The sequence below is a fragment of the Pseudoliparis swirei genome, chromosome 9 (genome assembly GCF_029220125.1).
Source record: "Pseudoliparis swirei isolate HS2019 ecotype Mariana Trench chromosome 9, NWPU_hadal_v1, whole genome shotgun sequence".
In the NCBI taxonomy this organism is placed as follows: domain Eukaryota; kingdom Metazoa; phylum Chordata; class Actinopteri; order Perciformes; family Liparidae; genus Pseudoliparis; species Pseudoliparis swirei.
In genome coordinates this window covers 15,408,856-15,431,027 of record NC_079396.1, presented here as the reverse complement: position 1 = coordinate 15,431,027, position 22,172 = coordinate 15,408,856, and the positions used below count along the sequence as shown (strand labels likewise).

The 22,172-nt window shown below is 40.2% G+C and overlaps 1 protein-coding gene across 1 annotated transcript in view; it reads right to left on the bottom strand.

Annotated features, from left to right (window-relative positions):
* Window positions 1-22,172, bottom strand: part of cacna2d3a (calcium channel, voltage-dependent, alpha 2/delta subunit 3a) — a 121,951-nt gene that overhangs the window by 53,006 nt on the left and 46,773 nt on the right. The window contains exons 5-10 of the mRNA XM_056422484.1: window positions 20,138-20,300; window positions 16,814-16,945; window positions 15,099-15,310; window positions 12,888-12,962; window positions 8,495-8,584; window positions 7,764-7,877 (exon numbers count right to left, since the gene is read on the bottom strand). Of these exons, the coding sequence (XP_056278459.1) occupies window positions 7,764-7,877; window positions 8,495-8,584; window positions 12,888-12,962; window positions 15,099-15,310; window positions 16,814-16,945; window positions 20,138-20,300 (786 nt within the window). The remainder of the gene's footprint in view (window positions 1-7,763; window positions 7,878-8,494; window positions 8,585-12,887; window positions 12,963-15,098; window positions 15,311-16,813; window positions 16,946-20,137; window positions 20,301-22,172) is intronic.

Here is a 22,172-nt window from a genome sequence, read left to right as displayed (position 1 = left end):
TTTAGGATAAGTTGAAACGATATGTCATGCTTCACAGGTATAGCATGATTCAACTGAAATGCATTGAGGCTATATAGCCTATACACCATACATGGTGTATAGGCTTCTTAGTGCTGGATTAAACTAAATAGGTGGGACGCATTGTCTTCCATGAAATCAAGCTCACAAGTAAACGAGAGCTTCTTGCAGAATTTGTAGATCTCATGTTAGTTGAGAAAAACAAAGTAAATTGATTGCCATAGAAACGTTTCTCAGAAGTACTGAGATAATAATTTCGGTAATTCAGAAAAACTAATATTTTTCTACGCTTCCCTAAGAATCTGCAATTAAAATAAAAGTCAATACTTTGAGATGAAAAAGCTAAATCCAAGCTTTGTGCTCAATCCAGAGCGTCTTCTAAACTGTCTGCTGCCAAACCCATTTTTGTTTGTTGGTACAGACAGCAGGTGTAGTTGTCAGTTGTGTGTGCGTATGTATGCATATGCGTGTGTGTGTGTGTAGGTGTGTGTGTGCGCATGTGTGTGTGTAAGTGCATGTAGCCATATTGGACCAGATGCAAGCCTCTGGGCACACAGCTGCCATGCTTGCCTCTTCCACTGCTTCTCTTCACCTTCCAGCATGTGTCTGTTTCCGTGTGTCTGTGTGTGTGTGTGTGTGTGTGTGTGTGTGTGTGTGTGTGTGTGTGTGTGTGTGTGTGTGTGTGTGTGTGTGTGTGCGTGTGTGTGTGTTTAAATATATATATAGGCCATCGACATTAAATTATTATTTTCAGAAGGGTCTAAAAATAATAATGTAATGTTCATAGTAAATTCTCAGAAATACTTCTTAATAAATGAATAATATTTATTTCATTGTCACTGCAGAGAGAAAAAGATGAACTCCTTATAAATTAATTAGTGACTCTAAAAGCTTTAGCTGACAACGATATAAACTACAGACAGCTAATTTATTTGCATGGATCTTGTTGGACTTTTTGTCAGCTGTAATGAGTTTCAATGTGAATAGGTACAGTTGTAAAACTGTCATTTTAAACCCTCATTATTCTAGACCATAATCATCTTCTATTCATACAAACCCCAGCCATTTCAATAACATTGCCAGTGACAGAAAAACACCACACAGCTCCATGTGTGTCGCATGACACAGCTTCTGTTTGAGGTTATGTGGTTTCCTTCACTGGTAGCCAAGACAGAGGTCAAACTACAGAAGGCTGGTTATTAAATATGAAAGAGGTTTATAGCCGAGTTAAGTAAAGTGGAGATAAAAGTCAAAGGGGTCAAGCCACAGCATGCAATCTTCAACCTACTTGACTGCACACATTCTACATAGTCAGGAATAAATAGACACGTGAATATAAGAATTCAAAAGCACAAACATAGAAGTATACACATCTGTGTGTATCCATACATGAACAGATGCACCGACACGATGCAGAAACATATTGGTTCACACTCCTACATTATGTATACAGCACATAATAATAATGTATTTATGTCTTGTCCGGTGTGAACCATAAACATGTGCAACTGTTTAAAGACTGTAAGTACTTCAGTAAGCTGTGTTTTAATGTCTAGAACACACAGTTATAACTCATACTGTTAAAGTAATAGCAAGCTAATTGTTCTGAGGTAAATGGTCTTATGTATTATTTAGCAGTGTTGGAGCAGACCGGCCTTTGTTGGTTATAAAACCCAGCTGGTTTTATGTCTAGGTCAGTTTGAAGTCACTTTCTGAAACCAGAACCACATCCATGAAGGTACAAAGATGAATCCTTAAAATTATTTGGTTTATGTTTTGGATAAGCAACTTTAGATATTGCAACAATGCAACTGTTGCTGCAGTTTATACAAACAAATCCTAAAGGTAAGCCGTGTATTAAAAGGAAGCTTTATATTCGATATGTTATGGAGTGTGGCGTTAGTTCGCAGATCTTGAATTGGAGGAAGTGCATTCCTAATATGGAAAGAAAATGTAAGTTCATCTAAAAGCCAACAACTTTTCTATAAATAACTAGCAGCTGAATCCATTTCTTGTTCACAATCACATCTTTTTAATCTATCATTTGTCTTGAATGACATTCCTTATCTTTTGTCAGCATTTGTTCTAATATTTAAAAAAGCATGTGACCCCAACATGTATAACTGATAACAGGCCCAACTTCAATCTAATGTTTGCTCTAATAATATTTTATTGGAAAATGTGGTATTTTTTTTAACTGGTTTTAGTTCGAACAGCGTGGAAGAGATATTCAGTATGTGTGTAAAAGGACATACTTTGCTGCTCTCTAAGTTTAAGAGAGTGTTGGAGTTGTTGTTCATGGAGCAAGGTGGTTATAGATAAAGTATGGGCAGTACCAGGCACGTGCACAGATAGAGCCCTAGTGGTGCTCAAGCACCAGCCCTTTTGCCCTGGATGAGAAAAGTGCCCTTTTTGCTGGAGCCCACTTTTTTTATTCATCAGGATTTAAGAATAAAAGTTACTCTTTCTGTCATCAAGTCCCCCCAAATGTGTTTTAATATCCGACGGGGCATTTATTTGAGAATTTCGCCCCGACATGCTCCACGGCGCTCGCGAGCCCCCCCTTCTCCCCCTCTCCCCCGCCGCGCTCCCCCCCCCTCCTCCTCCACTTCCTCCTCGCGCCACCAAACGGGTGCACCTCCTTCTCCTCTGACCCGCAGCGTCTGACAAACAGATCATGACGGTGTTCGTCCCGTGACGTTGTTTTGTGATAAATCAACCACAACATTAGCGCTGCTGAAAACATGACGTCACAACTGGTCCGACGTTTCCTAAACAAAATAAACAAACAAAAACTCACGAAATCCGTGATTTCAAAGCCTCGTCCAGCTGTTTACTGACGTTAGTTATGTTTAGAGAATAGAGAGAGAGGGAGAGAGAGAGAGAGAGAGAGTAATTCTTATTCCGTTCTATTTAACAGGGGCTAGTCTAGGATTTGCGTGGCCAGACTGAAAAAAAAATCATAAGGCCTCTCTGGTATTGTTCAGAGGGCCGGGCCAAATGTGGAGGCGGGCCGTATCCGGCCCACGGGCCTTAGTTTGAGGACCACTGCTCTTGGCTGTTGATGTCTATCAATATAGCTCATTTTGAAAATGACTTCAGAGGGCAATACGGATCCGTATCAGACCAACGAGGAGGGCAATACGTGGCTGGCATGACGACCCATTAGCTAATCAGAACTCTTGTACTGTTGTTGGTATATAATAATTCATCTTTATTCATAAAGAAAATGCAAGCTAGCGGTCTGATGCTGCCCAGAGGAAAGGCAGGTCGAGGACAGCTCCATCAGTGTATTGCTGCTTATGCTTCAACTCTGTCAGCATTTTTTTTTGGCATTGGGTGCCCTTTTTTTTGGTTTGAGCACCTGCTCCCCAAAATGTCTGTGCACGTGCCTGGGCAGTACACCAAGTACAGGGCACGAGCAGGTTGCTGTAATGCCGCATATCAATCTCCTGAGGCTGAAGGAAGTACTGCACATGTTGCCAACTTCAATTTGTTTCTCTGCCTTCACCTTCAAGGTCAGCACATGCTGATGAGGACAGACAGCATGAAGCATCTTTCAGCAATTGCCAGGATTATCTTGCTTCCCATTGCCACTGCCTAAATTGCAAATAATGTGACTCTCTGATCAAAAAATACTTTCTTCAATTTTTCAAGGAAAGCAGTAGGTAGTGTTGTTACGAGATGTGCCGACGCTTCGACTTGTGTGTCGAGTAATGGAGGGGGCGTTTCCTCGAAGCGCGTATCGAGGCTTGTTTCATTTAGGGGAGGAGCCAAAAATGATGACGTCCGAAGCCTCGCTGCCCGGCTGTACCACGTGACTGCTTCGGGAAGTGGTTCAGATTTTGCCGGTAGGTTTGACAGCAATATAAACCCCTCAGGCTCCATTCAAAACGTGGGTTGTTGGTTGAGAGTTTGGAGAATTTAGAGAGAGAGATAGTTTGGAGAGTTAGGAGAGAAGGATAGGTGATAAGATGGAACTGTTGAGAAACTGTTATTTCTGAATAAAAATGAATAAAATGTCCCTTGTCCTGTACGTCACTGTCCAAGTTACACACGCATATTCAGTCCCCTCTTCCTAGTTACACACACACGTTCACTGTCCTCTGCCTGCTTAAGCCCATGCCATTTTCCTAAAGTGACATAATAACATTATTACACAACCTGCCATATCATATGATACTACCATTTTGGGAACATTTACACACACAGAATACATTTAAAACATATTTTATTATACACATATGTGATAATTTATGTACAGAAAAGATTTGGTCATACATTTTTGTAATTCATAGTCATTCTCAACAGCCATAACAGACACAACAATTCAATGCATCACATTATGTGGTTCAGATACAGCTGCCTGTGATTATACACTTGGCCAGTAGGTGGTGTCGTGAGCACATGAAGCTTCGAGAAATGAACCCTTTCTCGAACCAATTGGCTGAAGTGGTTCGATGCCTCATGAGGCTTCATCTCACCATCACTAGCAGTAGGCAACCTCCAATTAAGTAAAGCCAATGCAGAAGGGCCATAAACTTGCAATATTTTCTAATGGCCAACCGTGGGCGACTCCTTTGGTTGCAAAAATAAGTCTGATTGTACATGTCTTTGAGAAAATGCCCCTCTTTATGACTCCTGGTGTACTCCCTGTCACAGTTCAGCTCCACACCTTCCTTTTAGTAGTTGTTTGCATCCTATCTGCCTGTTTCACTAACTATCATATCTTTCCAGATCCTGCTTCCCAGCTCATCAGTCCAACTCCCTTCACCTGTTCTCTCACCTGCCTCTGATCACGCCCACCTCGTCAGTCTCATTCCCTTCACCTGGTCCTCATGCCCGTCTCACCTGTTGCCCATTCCCTCGTTAGTCCCTGTCTACTTAGGTCCCCTCACTTGCGCTTGACCTCTGACAGATTGTCTTGTGTTTTCCAGCCCAAGCTCTCGTGCGGTCCATATTGTGTCTATATATTTCTTAGTGTTCTGTTCCTGAGGATACTCTGAATAAAGATCATTATTTGCAGTTCTGTCTCCTGAGTCGTGCTATTGGGTTCTCCCTAATCGCCCCGTGACATTACAATCTGGCCGAGGACAAGCGCAACAAGATATGATAGTTAGTGAAACAGGCAGACAGGATGAAAATAACTACTAAAAGGAAGGTGTGGAGCTGAACTGTAACATTACCTCAGTAAACATAGTTTCAAGTCTTCTTCAATACAAGCATGACACTCATTTAATAAATGATGGTTCCGTTTAGTATCAAATAGATGATGAAGCAGGGCAGCTTGAACTCGTGGTTGCCTTTTGAGTGACGGGTCGCTACCATGGTGTTGTCTAGTTTTTTGTTTTTTTTATCTTCGAACTTTAAAACCTTTCAGTGAACAAAACTTAATAGTAACATTTTGGTTGTCAAAAATGTCTTAGCTCCATCCTCTAATCTAATGTCACTTCTGGTTCCAAAAACAACATGGTCACGGTGACAAGATCCACTTTTTGTATATCGTCTATGAAAGAAAATTACTTTAAAACAATAAAAAACAGTTGGTATAGAACCGTATTAACATTAATGTCATGGAATTTGTGTGGCCGACTCAACCAGAGAAGAATTATAATCTATGGGACCAAAATGGTTGAAAAGCTTTTTCAATGTATTGCAGTTATCAACTTTAAATGTTATGAATGTGAGCCATCTTGGAGCACCATAACCAGTTTTCATTTTACAATGATGATCCAATGATGGGTTTATTGTTCCAAACTCAGACAATCTGTCAGGGGATCCGATGTATAGTCACAGCCCAGTAGGCTACACTCTCAGCTGGTGGAAGGAATTTGGAAAACGGTGAACCATTTTAATTGTATCCTTTTGTATTACTCTGCACTTCAAAAGGTGGTGGGATCAATTAGTGTTCTTTTTTAAAGATTTTCTTGTGTTCCTTATCTTCAATGCAAATTGTTTGACTGAACTGCAGAAATTCAGATCGCCCCTTCCACACTTTCTGATTATAGATGTATTGTATCTTTGGAAAAAATATCTATTTTATAGCAAATAATTCGTGGTAACACTTTATAATAACTTCACACTTTTTCGCACAAGTTAAGTATGAGTAAACACTAAATTCATCATTTGTAAAGCATTGTTCCGATATAACACTCATTAGTATGCAATTAATAGACACAGTTATACATGTTTTATTCTTGATAAATAAGTGTTAATATGTGAGGGCACATTCATGTTGATGGGTATGCAGAGTGTAAGAGTATGGGGTGTGTTAGTTGGTGTGTGTATGATACTTGTATGTCTTATTTGAACTAAAGTATTAGAAGCAGTAATACCCATAAGCCGTAAGTTACATTTAAAGTCTGGGAGACATGAGCTCAAAATGTTCTGTTGAGTACAACAAAAATGTAAGTTTAAAATAAATGTAAGTTTCTCAAACATTCTTTTCCTACAAAAGGCAGTTATCTGAACACTGACATTATTTCTCTAAAAATGCACAAGAGGAACATGAAATGAAAAAATTGTTTTCATTATTTGAAGTGGTTCAGTGTTTTATTTCAGTCGATATTATTTTTCACGGCAGTGCCTTAATTATGATCTTATGATCTTCACAAGTAACGCCATCCTGCATGCATGTATTCAGGAACGTGTGTTCCAAAGCACGCCTATATTCTCAGTGTGATGCTGTACAGCAGTGAAGCTGGAAGGCTGGTTGGAGGGATGCCATTAAAAACCATCAGCAGGGAGCGAGAGAGTGAGAGAGAGAGAAAGAGAGAGAGACACACTGGAAAGACACACTGGAGAGAGTGACAGAGACCGAAGACTTCTATTATCAGCGGGGCTTCTTCTAAATGGAATTATCTAGCCTTGTCCCCTCTCCACTCACCGCTGTTCAGCCTTGAAGGGAGGAGTGTGTGTGTGTGTGTGTGGGGGGGGGGGGGGGGGAGATTATGCATAGAATAATGAGGAAGATCAAATTTGGCTAATATTGGTGTCAAAAGACTTATGTGACAAGGCAGGTATTGATATGCATGTGTATGCAGGGTGTGTTAAAGGTTTGTGCATCTACCATTAGCCTTAGTACAGTACGTTATCCTTTTTTTTAAAGCTACAAGTAACCCTTATATTTCTTCCCCTCTTTCTCTTTTCTCTCTCTCCTCCCTTATCATTTCATGTCCTGTCAGAAGAGAAGTCCTCAGAGACACGGCCTCTTAATTAAACGCCTCTGAAAGGTCTCATACTGGGTCGGCTCAGTACCTTCTGCTTGTCAAACACCTTCCTGAACAACTCTAACTCTAATAAATTGTTGGCAAAAACATAGTCTGAATTGTACCAACAACAAAACCTCTATGTATCAGTCGGAGAAACAGTGATCCTGCTTGCCTTTCTCTTTTTGTATTTTAGAATAATTGTATCATTTGTAGTCAATGCTCTAACCACATGAAACTATCATGTCATTCACAATGCATGTTCATTTATGTATTTCAAAGATACCATTACCCTTGGTTTCCCTTTAAAATAATGTCAAATGGGTCCTCATTTCATATTTTCTGACAGCTTTCAAGTCATTCATAGCCAGAGAAGGGCATTAGTCTACTGCTCTCCATCCTCATCCTCATTGGAATACCAGTTCATGAAGTTGTGAACAAGACATATTGGGAAATTGAGCTCATCACTTTACCTCTTTTGTGAACTCACTATTGTACAATAATGTGATGTGTGTGTTTGTGCATTTAATACACTACCTTCCTCTCTGGCCAGTTGTACTTGGCAAATATGGCATCATAAGTGTCCACTGCACCGTCAGTCACCAACATAATGGCCTGGCTACACTCACTACCCCTCCCCGTCTCGTTGAACTGGAGAGGAGGAGGGAGAGGGAGGAGGGAGAGGGAGAAGGAGAGGGAGCGGGAGAGGGAGAGAGAGAGAGGCAGAGGGACATACGTGAACAACAACAAACTACTTTTTTCAAATGCTTATTAAACATTTTATTAGAGAATGTAATGTATTGACATGACTTAGCTGCATGGTAGCTAATTGTTTTCTAAACACTCATGAAATAACAGTAACATGTCTTTTCTATGCACACAAGCTACGAGGACATCCACCTTCAGAGTGTATTACGTCACAAAATTACCAGGAACAAAATGGAGACATTTATTGTGGCGTATAGTGAGATTTTTATTATTTTTATTTGAGTATTTGGAATGGGAACGCAAGTGTGTGTTGTGTGTGTTTTTGTGTGCATGTGTTTGAATAATTACTTGTACATAATAAGGAGATGTCAAGCCAGTTACCTGAGTCATCAAGTGCCTTGTTTACTTGGTTTTTGCATGTTTCTGTTTGCTATTAATTACCACGTGCTAATTAATGTGATGCATGACACTTTTTTTTTCTGTGTGTATATGTGTGTGCATGAGAGTGTGTCAACGTGTGTGTCTCAAGAGGGTCGCTCATGCATGAGTATATTACTTACATCACTGAGAAGATTGAAGGCCTCAGTCAGAGCCATGTCTAACATGCCAATGCCTTTAGCAAACAGCTTGTTGAGGTGCTCCCGAAAATGCTGTGAAAATAAAGTTTGGGAAGGAAACATTAAGATCATGGTGACAAGAAGAGAAAAAAGAGGTCATTATTGATTATTTGAGACAAAGATGGGATAGTGCTCATAACACTGAGCTTGGTTTATCATCCTCCGCGTGTGAACAGCGATTGCACCGATGGTCTAATGGGCTCTGAGACGCTTGTTGTGGCAAACTGCAACATTACCGTAGTGTGAAATTTCACATATTGACTGAAATAACTAAAATGACCTGTTTTCCCTCCACATCCTTTTAGCTGATAACCGTCTGGTGAACTTGCGTTTGCAAGTGTGTGCATCGGTGGGCCGTTCATAGTGTGATCATGCCACAGAGGCTGCATTATCTCTCTGGCAATTAAGGATGAGTTTATTGTCGTTAGCAACCAAGCAGGTCTCATGTGCATGTCTCATTTATTTGCAATGTCCCGGAGGCAAAACCCACTCACACAGACACACAGACACACGCACACACGGACACACACACACACACACACACACACACACACACACACACACACACACACACACACACAGATGGACACAGAACATCAAATGTAATCTATGTGTATCTGTTTTGATGCAATGTTTGGTATTTCAAATATTTCAGGATGTCTTTAGTTCTATCCATCTCCCTTTTAAAACAATAATTTAATTATCAAAGGCATATAATGCATTTCATAATTTTAAGGTCCGGAAACACCCAAGATCTACACAACACACCTACATCATCTTCCAAGCATCTTATTTTTCTACACCTTTCCTTCCACTCACTCTACATTCATCTCCTCTATCCTCTGCTTCTTATTGATGGGAGGAGAACCGGCTCTCAACATACAGTCAGGGGCCCAAGCAGCATAAGGCCATTTTAGAGCCTGCTCACTTGGGAGCACACGTATACACAAACAACACAAACACAGATGTGTGCACCAGGAACACACACATACATATGTGCACCAAAACAACCTCCAAGTTAATATATCTCAACATGGGTGCTGGTGCAATTCTAATAAATGTTTGAAAGAAAAGTATAAAAAGACAGAGTTGGTTTTGCGGGGGGGAAATTGTGAACATTAAATCAACAGGTATTAAAGTGAAGTCAGATGTAAGCTCCATTCAACAACTTCCTGCCCAATAAGTGTAGGTTAAAACTGTGCTTATTTTGGTTGGAAAGTAAGTTATGTTTGTACATGTCAGCTCAAAATATTCTCATTTAAATACTGCTTAATAAATGGTTATACCTATGTCGTTGACACACATTTCTTTAAACCAGATTCAGGCTGTTCAAACTCGAACATTGATCGGGTTTGTTTAGGTTTGCAGCAGTTTGAGCTGTAAATTAACCATTAATTCTTACTGGGTGTGCTGACTTTCTTTCTACTTTATCCAGTTAGTTAATGCATCTTTGATATAACTGAAGCAAACTGTGGAGCAGATCTTCAGCTGCTCTTGAGTCTAAGCTTGAGTTCAGTGGGGATAATAAACAAAATCATCAGGGTTTAACTATAAAGCTTTAGAAATTAGCATGGAAATGATTTTGATCAGACTAGATGGATTTAGCATCTTCCGGTGCTTGTTAAAAAGTTAAATTCGACAAATAACTACACATGTTAAAGCCCCACTATGTAGTTTTTCCCTTTTAGCGCCCCCTTCAGGTTTTTAGGTATTTAACGTTTACTTCAGTGTCGTAAATACCCAGTTACGATAGATGCAGCCTCGCATACACTTGTATTGAGTTGGGATCATGTGTTGTCCTGTATTATAACAGGGCTCTCAAGTGTCACGCATTGAGCGTGAGACTCACGCATTTCGGTCTTAACTCACGCACTCCCGCCACACATCGTATTTCTCACGCTGAAAAAAACTGTCGGCTATTTAATGTTTGAATGCAGGGGTGCTCAATACGTCGATCGCGGTCGCCGCAGAGCTCCCCCACCCCGTCAACAACTCTTCTCGGCTCGATGCCGCCCAGCCGTGATGCGCGCACAGGTGAGCACACTCTCACTCGCAACCCCCCCCCCCCCCCTCGGGTGCTGATGGGTGCTGATGGAAATGTCACTCTTGCCTGTCTTCAAAACTTGAGAGCCCTGTTATAATATTATTATTATTATTATTTGTACGTGTCACGGGTTATAAAATGTTTCCGCCTGGTCGGTCAGCTGTTTGCCATCTTTTTTTGGGGGGGGGGGGTGCGCGTGCAGTCATTACCTTCGCATTGAAAATGCCGGAAGGTTATGTTTTGATCGCCGTGTATTTATTTATTTATTTATTTATTTGTATGCGTGTTATTCGCAAAACTCAAAAAGTATTGAACCGAATCGCATGCAATTTGGTGGGATGATTGTTTATTATCCGGGGACCAGTTGATTTGATTTTGGGATCGATCGGGTCAAAGGTCAAGGTCAAAGGTCATGAACAGGTCAAAATCTTTCGCAGAACTCAAAAAGTATTGAACCGAATCGCATGAAATTTGGTGGGATGATTGTTTATTATCCAGGGACCAGTTGATTAGATTTTGGGATCGATCGGGTCAAAGGTCAAGGTCAAAGGTCATGAACAGGTCAAATCTTCTTGAATCACATGGAATTTGATGGGATGATTGGTTATTATCTGGGGACCATTTGATTAGATTTTGGGATCAATCGGGTGAAAGGTCAATGTCAAGGTCATGGAAAGGTCAACATCTTTTTTTTACCATAGCACGATACATTTTTGTCCAATTGGCATGCAACTAATGCCAAAATGTTCATAATTCAATGCCCAATCTTGTGATATGCGAAGGTATGCGCTCTACCGAGTGCCCGTTCTAGTTTACTTTTGTTTTGGGGGAATGCAAATGTGGAGTACGTGTGATCGAATACAATATTGTTGACAACACCAAAAAGCTACATAAAAAAGCTACCCTTATACTGGAGCTGCGAGCGTGGAGTGGCACTTTATGACATTGCGTAATCACTGCCAGAAAGCAGGTCGAAGTACATCCGCCGGATGGACCGGGCGGCTCCAGAATCTTACATAGCGGAGTTATTTCCCCACAGACCCCCGATGGCAATAGCGGAGACGCAAATCGTCATATTAAAAGTCATTGTAGCGGCACAATGTTTTTCAAGCTGTTATTTTAAGGTACAAAAGTTACATAGTGTTGCTTTAACATAGCCAGATGAATGCATGTCCCATGGAAGCTTGACAACAGGTATTTATGAACCTGTTGAAGTTTGGGCATGACATAACAGATTATGAGAAGACAGATGAGTAAGTTTAAGTCTCCAGTTTGACAGTATAACTTCTTGCCCCCAGCTGAACTAAAATGCATTAGCTTTATCTACTTGTGCAGACTGCGTTCCCTTCTCAGCTGGCTGACTCACACTATTAAACTACCATCTGGAGTTAAACACATAACGCTAATCCATATGCATAAGTATACACTTAGAAAGAAACAGAAATCCACTCAACACCAGCAGGCACACACGCAAAGATGTGAACCACATAATTCTACAGGACTTGCATGTGGTCCATGGAAAGAAGTCCATGTACAGCTGCGTCCCAAAGGTTAGGCCCTGACTAGAGGTAGTAATAATAAATGAAAATGTAATTTTTAAATTGATTTTTAAGGATTTAAGACACAATTCCACAAGGCAACATGGGAGGAGTAGCAACCCAGAAAAGAAGAAAGGATTCATGGCACAGTAATTGCAAGGATTGTAATGTGCCAACTTATTGTGTTAATGTTCTGTAGAAGAGGCTAATCTGTGTACATACACATAAACACAGACATACAGACATTAACCACACATAATGTTAATGCCACTATACCTGTCTTAGGAAAAGTCAAACCATAATAATGTATTGTTGCACTCCGATAATACTTTCGGGGAAACATTCTAAAATCAATGCAGCAGAACCAGAAATATCTTATTCCACGTATACCTTAACCTTGTCAAAACATGGCGCCTTCATTACCCATAATGCACAATTTGGTCAGAGAATTGTGTGTGTTATGCTAGCAGCAGCTAATGTAGCCTCAAATAGAGATGAGGAGAGGGCTCCACAGGTCTGGTGACCACAGTTCACAGAGTTTCTATCCACAAGCAGGCTGAATTACAGGCAACACATACCCGACAATCATGCTCAATGAAGATATAATCAACACTATGAATAGATACCATACTCAAGGTACACTATGTCAGTGACATATTTTTTGTATTAATGTGCATTGTGTGCAATATTCAATACATATTCAATGGTTTCAATTTGACAGGAGAAAACAAAAGGCAAGCAAAGAAAGACTTACATCTTTGTTGGTGACATCAGCTTGGACAAGAGTTCCATTTAGGCACGGCTCCACATAATGCAATTCCTCATTGTACTAAAAGAATTCAAAAAGAATGATGAATCTGTTTAGTCACTTAAAATGTGCTGTATATACAGAAATGTGTGATGTAATGTTTACAAATAAAAAATGTGAAGGTGTTAGAAACTTTGCTCCTCTTGATGAAACACACACAGACACACATGCTGTGCAGTGCACACGTGTACCCAGTGCCTGCACATAATGTGATCAAACAAATCATTTAATGCATGAGTATGAATTAGACTTCAAAGTTCAAGAAAGAGAATGGAATTGTGTTCCTCCACAGCCCGCATTCTGCCATAATGTGTGTGTGTGTGTGTGTGTGTGTGTTTGCTTGCATATGCACTGACACTTTGCTCTCATTGCAGATACTTAAAATTAGGGCTGTGAAACGATTACAATTTTTAATCGGATTAATCACAGGTTTTTGTGGATTAATCATGATTAATCACATATTACCGATATTCTCGGTATATTTTGTGAGAACATAGAGATTTATGACAAAAGATGGATATATACATTTATACATTCTTTTATACAATGGTGCTGCAACTCAGCAGTTATTTAGCAGTTTTCTTCCATATGGAACATTAATACATCTTCATCCTAAACAGAATGTTTAACCCTCCTGTTACCTTTCGGGTCAATTTGACCCCATTCAATGTTTAATGTCGGTGTTCTTTGGGGTCAATTTGACCCCAGGCTGTTTTTCACTGTGTCAAACATATCAGAAATATCAACTTTTTTATTTATTTAAAGGGCTATTTAGGTAGTCAACAAACAAACATAAAGTACCTCACACTTAAACTTGGGAAGCAATATTAATTCTAATAATTTTCTGGAGGTTTTAATTGCTGGGGTCAAATTGACCCCGAGGGTAAAATATGTTCGTAAATGTAAAGGTAACAGGAGGGTTAAACAGAACATTTTTCTCTTGTTTGTCAACCATTAACTCCACCATGATACAATCTAAAGGTGGACAGATTGACAAGTGACTTTTTTGGCTCGGTCCCGATGCGCGCACGGAGCTCTGTGGCGCGAGACGGAGATCGATAAGTGTTAACGCAACGCGAAGAGACATAAATGACATGCTGCTGTGGAGATACGATCAACAACAGACGTTTAGTTTAATAAAAGAACAAAGACGTGCTATAGAGAACATGTCAGGGGGCGGGCCAATCTTTTTAATGTCATGCGATCTACCAACACTACGCCGCGATCGACTGGCAGGTCGCGATCGACGTGTTGAGACCCTGATCTACAGGAAGTAAAAGTCGTAATAAGGTTTCCGGAGGTGAACCTGCGGAAGGATCATTACCGATGAACAGACCGTCTGCATGAGAGCGGACAGAGTTCAGATTGAAGTGGTGTATTGGAAGCTCATTTTGCAAGTGACTTTTTTTTCGTCCCGACGACCAACAACAGACGGATTGGAAGCTCATTCTGCGCATGCGTTAAATGCGTAAAAAAAAATAACTAGTTAAACCTGTAATTGAATTAACTGAGTTAACGCGTTATTTTTCACAGCACTACTTAAAATGTGTACTAACTGTTACACAACTGTGTGTCTTCTAGGGGAGAACTTCCTCCATGTGAAAGGGAAATATAGCACAAATAAAAAGAAGAAAGAAGAAAAGGACTCAAAATGATGGATCCTTTTAAAGAGTTTCGGAAAGACAATATGTTTCTGCCTGATTGTCTAAATCCTCTTTTCCTTTATTTTTCAAAAGAATAATTTTCAAGATAACATGATTAGGATAGCGAATGATAATGAAGACTTTGTTCTGGAATGAACGCGGATGGAGGCTGGCAAAGTGACGAGCTACGTTTTGATGTTGAATAGCATCAGACACACATGTGCACGTGCATCGTCACGCACGCACACACGATAACACAATGCGATAAACAATGGATTGGTCGCCGAAGGCGGGATTCGATCACAACTGTCTCTTTTGCATTTCAAATCTCCATTCAGCTGACTGCTAATTGGTTGTGAGCGTGACAGGAAAAAAAGCTAATTTGTTCCAGGATTTCCTCTGATCTGAGGAGGAGCGGATGTGTGCCTGTGTGTATGTGTGTATCAATAACAACATATTGAGGTTAAGTAGTTTAACACCCCCCTAACAGCTGTATGCACATCTGCTTACTTACGGCAATGATGTTAAAAAAGTCGTCGTCTCCAAGAGTGTCCAGTATGGAGGATACCGTCTGCCTAGCTATGGTCAGCCTGAGGCCTTTCATACTCCCACTGACGTCCACCAGGATGACCACATTCTTGGGAGAGGTGGCAGCCTGGATGTACCACTTCCGGTTACGACAGTCAAAAGCTATGACCCCATGTTCATCTGGCTTCCACTTGATCCCTTGAAGAAACAGTGTCAGCATCACAAGAAAAGAAAAGATAAACGATGAACTGCAAAAGTGCTGGAGTTGCATAATTTGTAACAAACAAAAACACACTGGCTGAAAGAGAAAAAGGTGGCTTAAGAAAGGCTTTCTGCTAAAGCACTTTTTCGGTCAAAATAGATTTATTCTGTTGAAACATCTTTTAAACATCTGTTTAATTACTTCTCCATCTATGGTCAAATACATATGTTTTCGCTAACTTCTAGTGGCATTTGGCCATGTAGTCAGAGATGAGAGATTTCTGCTGCCACTCCAATATACAGGACTGTCTCAGAAAATTAGAATATTGTGATAAAGTTCTTTATTTTCTGTAATGCAATTAAAAAAACAAAAATGTCATGCATTCTGGATTCATTACAAATCAACTGAAATATTGCAAGCCTTTTATTCTTTTAATATTGCTGATTATGGCTTACAGCTTAAGAAAACTCTAAAATCCTATCTCATAAAATTTGAATATTTCCTCAGACCAAGTAAAAAAAAAGATTTATAACAGCAAAACAAAATCAAACATTTGAAAATGTGTTTCCAGGTGTTTCGAGTTAATTAGACGATTCAAGTGATTTGTTTAATACCCTACTAGTATACTTTTTCATGATATTCTAATATTTAGAGATAGGATATTTGAGTTTTCTTAAGCTGTAAGCCATAATCAGCAATATTAAAAGAATAAAAGGCTTGCAATATTTCAGTTGATTTGTAATGAATCCAGAATGCATGACATTTTTGATTTTTAATTGCATTACAGAAAATAAAGAACTTTATCACAATATTCTAATTTTCTGAGACAGTCCTGTAATTGAGGTGACTGTAGTGCCCAGAGCGTCGTAAAAATTACACTGAAATATTCAACAGAAACATCTCCCTGTAGAAGCTCATCCCATGTCAAAATTACATTAAATAGCCCACTGAACTGGTTTTCTCAAAAGCCATTTCTTTCTAAATTTGGTGAACTTACGTTATAGAATACAATGAAGGTTGCCTTTTGATAGCCAGAGCTGCACAGAATATACGTCAATTGTAAACTGGGACGCTTAGTCTTAAAAAGCTAAATTAATAACACTTATTTGCAGGATCAGGAGGTCAAACGATAAAAATTAAAAAGAGTGGAATCATTTTCACTGATTTCCCTACATTATGTGCAAATTTAAAATATTATTATATTTACAAATTCCATTCAATAGGAAATGTCTCATTATTATCCTCTTCTTGGTCTTTAATATTCCACTTAACCTATAAATGGTAATGTTCACCCACTCTAATCTTTTCAAATCCCCCCCCCCCCCCCCAAAAGGCTCCATTCTCTAGATGTCAGTCAATGAAACTCCCCATACACCCCACATCCTACTTTAGGGAGACAGCAACTTAATTACAAACATACACACACACACACACACACACATAAACACACAGCCACTGCCGCAATGCCGCTCCCCTCTCACAAACAAACACACACTTACCTGGGTACTGCCTGAAAAAGCCTTTGGCACTGCCAAAATACTGCCATATGAGAGATGGGTCTCTCTCAAAGTTATCCACAAATACTTTATTCAAGGCCTCAGACCAGTACACTCCATTCACGATTGCAGAGTCTAAGAATGAAAGGGATAAAGAAGGAGAGAGAATGTATTGAGAGGAAAGAAACAGCAGCATTTAAGTTAAAGATAAACAGTGTGTGCCAGCCCAGGAGGTTGGGACAGCTATTCCCGAGTTACTGCTCAACCACTCCTATCGCATAACACATTGCACCTCCACAGATCCCCATCAGGGCCTATTCATTACAAACGGAGACAGGGAAAGTGTTGTCTGTAAAACACGGCGAAGGGATGAGAGAAGAGAAAAAGAACAGTCAGCTATGCTGCTCTACAAAGGCAAAGGCACGAAACACATATTTGATTAATAATTGACTTGAAGCTGAATCTGACTTTGTGACATGTGAATATAACAATATAAACAATAGAATTGTATATTTTCTGCAAAAACTGCATTCTGGCTTTGTATGTACTCCTCAGACTGAAATAAAGTCACTGCGGATCTGTAATATCTTCTACACCCAGCATTATTCTTATAGTACTCTTTGTCACAGATAGCTGGACAGCTAGACCACTAAAGCAAAAGAGCTGCACCAAATGAAAGCCAATGATTTGTTGTCGTTGTCTACAAACCAAAAGTTTCCACTTTGATGAACTGTAATTCAGTTTTGGTATTAACATGATGAGAGAGCAGCTAAATAAAATCCTGATGAGAACAAACAAACAAAAATCTGCTAAAGCTAACTAGTTTTGCATATCTTAATAGCTGCCATTTAAGCTTGTGAGTGTGGTGGCCCATGTCCATCGACACAATATGTGCAATAGCTCTAGTTATAATTCTAACTGATTGTGATACATTATGGGGCATACCAAATCATTGAAATACATTTTCAATTTACAGGCTGCAAGAGTAAAGAATGTAACCGATAATTATTTACAGCTGCTTACAACCACAACTTTAAAGATTTCAAAAGAGGAGCGGGAAGATGGAATAAGAAAAGGACGAGCAGACAGACAGACACAATCATAGAGTAAGGCTCACGCACAAAAAAAGCCTTTCGAGAGAGATACAAAAAAGAAAGCCAGGAAGGCAGGCAGAAAGTTACTGAGAGACAGTCAGACAGACATGTACCTAATGGACAGAGAGAGAGAGAGAGGAAAGCAGATCACAGATTTCCCATCATCCTCTATGCTGGCAACATTGTTTTGCTGTCAACAGTCATGCCAATAAGCCATGATTGAATTAGTCCTCTGGAAGCTAGCACACTAAAGCCCTCTTGATAGTAAACAGCCGTCCACCTCTGTGGAGTGGAGCGGAGAGGAGGCTGGATTTGATCCAACTCCATTTACACAACAATACAGTCACTTCTGGTGCAGTTTGTGTGTTTATTACGATCTGAACTCGTCATGATGAGGGAGAGAGTATGGGCTCTACTTTCTCACGAACCATTCATTCAAATTGATCTCAACTTATGCTTTCCATCAGATCAAAGCAGCTCCAAGAATTATGTATAATCATGTGTGCTTGTTCTCAAGATTGAAAAGGAGAACTGTGTGAGTTAACCACTTCAACGGTCAGAGGGACCTCAGCTGAAATCAACTTCACTTCAATGGGTTACTTATAATGATTAGAGAGGAGGGTATGAACAAGTGGAGCGAGGAAGTAGGAGTGCATGGTATCGAGGTATTACAGTTTACCAGAGTATTAAGAAATCCAAAAGGTGTGATGTTTAGTCCTTTCAAAAACACAGACCCTCCTCACTCTATCACACTGATGCCGAGGTACTGAATTGATGTGATTGGGTTGTGTGCTGCATGTGTGAAAGGGCAACTGATTCATATAAGAAACAGCTTTCAACACATAGCATTGTAAGCTAGACCATGTTGTAACTGCTACAGTGATTTGTGTCACAAGAAGCTCAGCTTTTATGGGTTTTTTTCCTCACAAATACCGCCACGATACGTCAGTGAAATGTCAGGAAAATATAAAAGCTAGGCAAAAAAAAAAGCCTAAGAGGAATGGTTTAGTAGAACAGAAAAGAAGTGAGAAGCAATGGCTGTGTGTAGGAGTGCATGTGCGTGTGCACCCTTAAAGGTAAGTGCATGGACGTTAGAGTGTATCGACCTGCTGTAAATGTGCACATGGCTTCACTGCGTACATGGTTCATGCTCCTGTCATGTCGCCTCATAAGGTATGATGGTGTAGGTTGTGTTTTGGTTGAAAGTGAGTTTGGAAGACGGATGTTTGATGTGTTGCGTTCCTCATGCGATTAATCTCAGGGGGCATGCAGCTCTCTGCTATCATGGACTTAATCTCTACTTCATCACCACTGCCACCAAACTATTTAGGATCTGGACGGGCTATACAGCCGGATCATCAGCAGCATGGTTCAGAACCAGAGTGACTAGCTACTACAGTGCACGTGGGGAGGGTTTCAGAAACAAGGACATTATTAGACAAAGAATAGAGCTGCATAAAAGAATACAGCTTTTCTTAATTTCCATGAGAACCTCGCTCAAATGCGACTGGAATGTAGCATTCTGTGGCAGCTGCACCAATCACGCTGACACATTCAAACACAGATTACTGTCAGATTACTTTGCAACACTAATAGTAATGATCAGACACCTTTCTCCAAAGCTGTCAAAGCTTTCCGCCTAATCTTGCAGAGCTGTGATACGTATGTGTCGTATGTGTAAGGAGTGTAAAGCCCTCTGAGGCTAATTTGTCATTTGTGATTTTGGGCTATACATAATAAACTGAATTGAATTAAACTTTGCCCACTAACTTTGCCTACTTTCTTTCTCATTTTTCTATCCCTGATTACCTCTCTCTCTCTCTTTATAATATATATATATATATATATATATGTATGTATCTGTATGTATGTATATATATATATATATATATATATTGCCACTGGTGATGACATTTTTTTCTGTCCACTGAGCATTGCACAAGATAATGACGTTATAGGTTGTTAAATTTGCAGAATTTACCAACCCATAAAGGTTCTGATTAATCAACTGCTGAATAAGTCGATGTGTGGTAAGGGATGATCCAAAGAGTCCTCCTCCAGTCACAGGCATCCATCCACCTGCACCAGCACACACACTATTATTGGATAATTGCTGAATGATTTAGCAAAAAAATGTGTACCTGAAAAGCTAAGATGTACATGATATTTTATGGGTGATGATGTTTCATGTTTTTCTGACAACTTTATCATAAAGTGGAGGTAATGAACATACCTTTGTTGTACATGTTGGTGGGCACCTGGACCACGCTGAGACTGAGGTTTACTGACAGGTTGTTAAAGTGGTCATTGGGTTGCAGGATGAATTCTCCTCCCAGCTCTACGCTGTTCCCTACCTCATCCACCTCGTTGATCAACACCGCATTGAAGTATTCATACTGGTGGAAAGAAGAGAGATGAAGAGAAAACAAGATAGTTATGACATTCCAGATACAAATTACACCTTAAATACTGAAGTTTACTGAATACTTCAGAATGATGTATCTTACATTCAATATGTCCTACTTGTTGAGTCATGTTATTGCTGCATTGAATGTCTGGGTCACTCAAGTGCTGAGTCAGAGTAGTTTGCATACTGAGGTAACCTGAAACCCTGGAACATCCCAGACGTTCTTGATGTTACAGCGGAAAGCTGCTGAGTTGGCAGATCTCTCCTCAGCTTGCACAATCCCTTCCTAGCCAGATGCTGCATGAGGTGCTCTGCCTCAACTGTATTTTTAGTACTGCGCATACTGTGGAGACTATTAATAAATCATAGGGATGATAAATATAGAGCTAATGGCTCCCTGCATCCTTAAGGCTCTGAAGTCTGAGGTACTGCGCAGGGGCAATGGCTGCAAAGGCTATAGCCGAACAAAAGATGACATCTGGAATCTGAACCATGTCTCAATCCACTTGAGATTTGCATTAACCTGATCATTATTTAAGGGCTGCACGGTGGTGTAGTAGCAAGCACTGTCGCCTCACAGCGAGAGGGGCCCGGGTAAGCAGCCCTTCTCTGTGAGTAGGAATATATCCTCCCGTGTCAGCGTGGGTCTAGAGACATGCAGGATTAGGTGACTGATCACTCTAAATTCCCGGTAGGTTTGAATGCGAGGGTGAACGGTTGTCTGTATCATTGCTGCAATCGTCTGTCCAGGGTGTATCCTGTACTGGGGTCGGCTCCAGCCCGGAAAAGGATAAGCAGGTTTACAGATAAAGGGTGAAGGGATGATAATGAATAAATTATTATTATCTTCGATGTCATTTCACTTATGTAGGTGGTTAGAATAAAAAGTGAACACCCTTTCTTATACAAATATATTGTACAGTTCTTACTGTCAGTAGCAATGGCAGCAGCAGCGGTTCCATCCATTGTCCAGGTGAATGGTGGTGATTACATGGCTTAAGGCCACATTGATTTTCTTGTAATGTACCAAGAGAATAGGATTTGCAAAGGGCCTCTCAGGAAAATGAATTGGCATTCTCAAGAGTCCAACACAAAGCCTCAATACATATATTGTTATTCATAAGGGGACAGACACTCTCTGGATTGGAATTTTGAGAGACTGACGAGACTGCAGGTCCAAGGTGGATGACGGTGCAGAGAAAACCGCAGAGAGCAGACATTTAAAAGTCACTCTAACGTATCGTTCCATCACTAAATTCTGACACAAGCCCTCAGACATATTATATTGTATTGTCACTTTTGGTGGACTCTTTCCTCTGTATGACATAAGTAACCCTCCCCATCAACCTACTTTCAGTTTTCTAGCACCAGTAACCTTCACATGGGCTAAATATTTCAAGCTCCTCCTGAGGAACACCATCATTGCCTCTGCCCGGTGCAAAACACAGATAAAGCCATCAAATAGGCGAGCAAAAGCAGGTCCTATCATAGTAATTAATCAGGGCTGATTAGGCTTATTAGCCTTTTATCAAGAGGAGACTGCCATTTCAAGGTGAGGGAGCACGGTGTTGCATAACTCTGCCTATATTGTCTCTTCTTCTTCTTCTTTTTCTTCTTCAATTGCCTCTTTCTACTCCTCTCAACTCAGAGTATGTTTTCAAAAGTTGTTTGTTGGTAATGAGTGACAAAACCAAACCCTCGTTCTGAAAATGAGCAGTTTGGGAAAGGCCATGAAATACAGAGTCTTAGCCAAATGTAATAGACAAACAGAAAAAAGTGTTTTGCTGTGTTGATTTGGAGAACCACTTCAACCTTGTATTTTTAAGGAAAAACAGAACAATTCACAAACCTGGATGTGAGA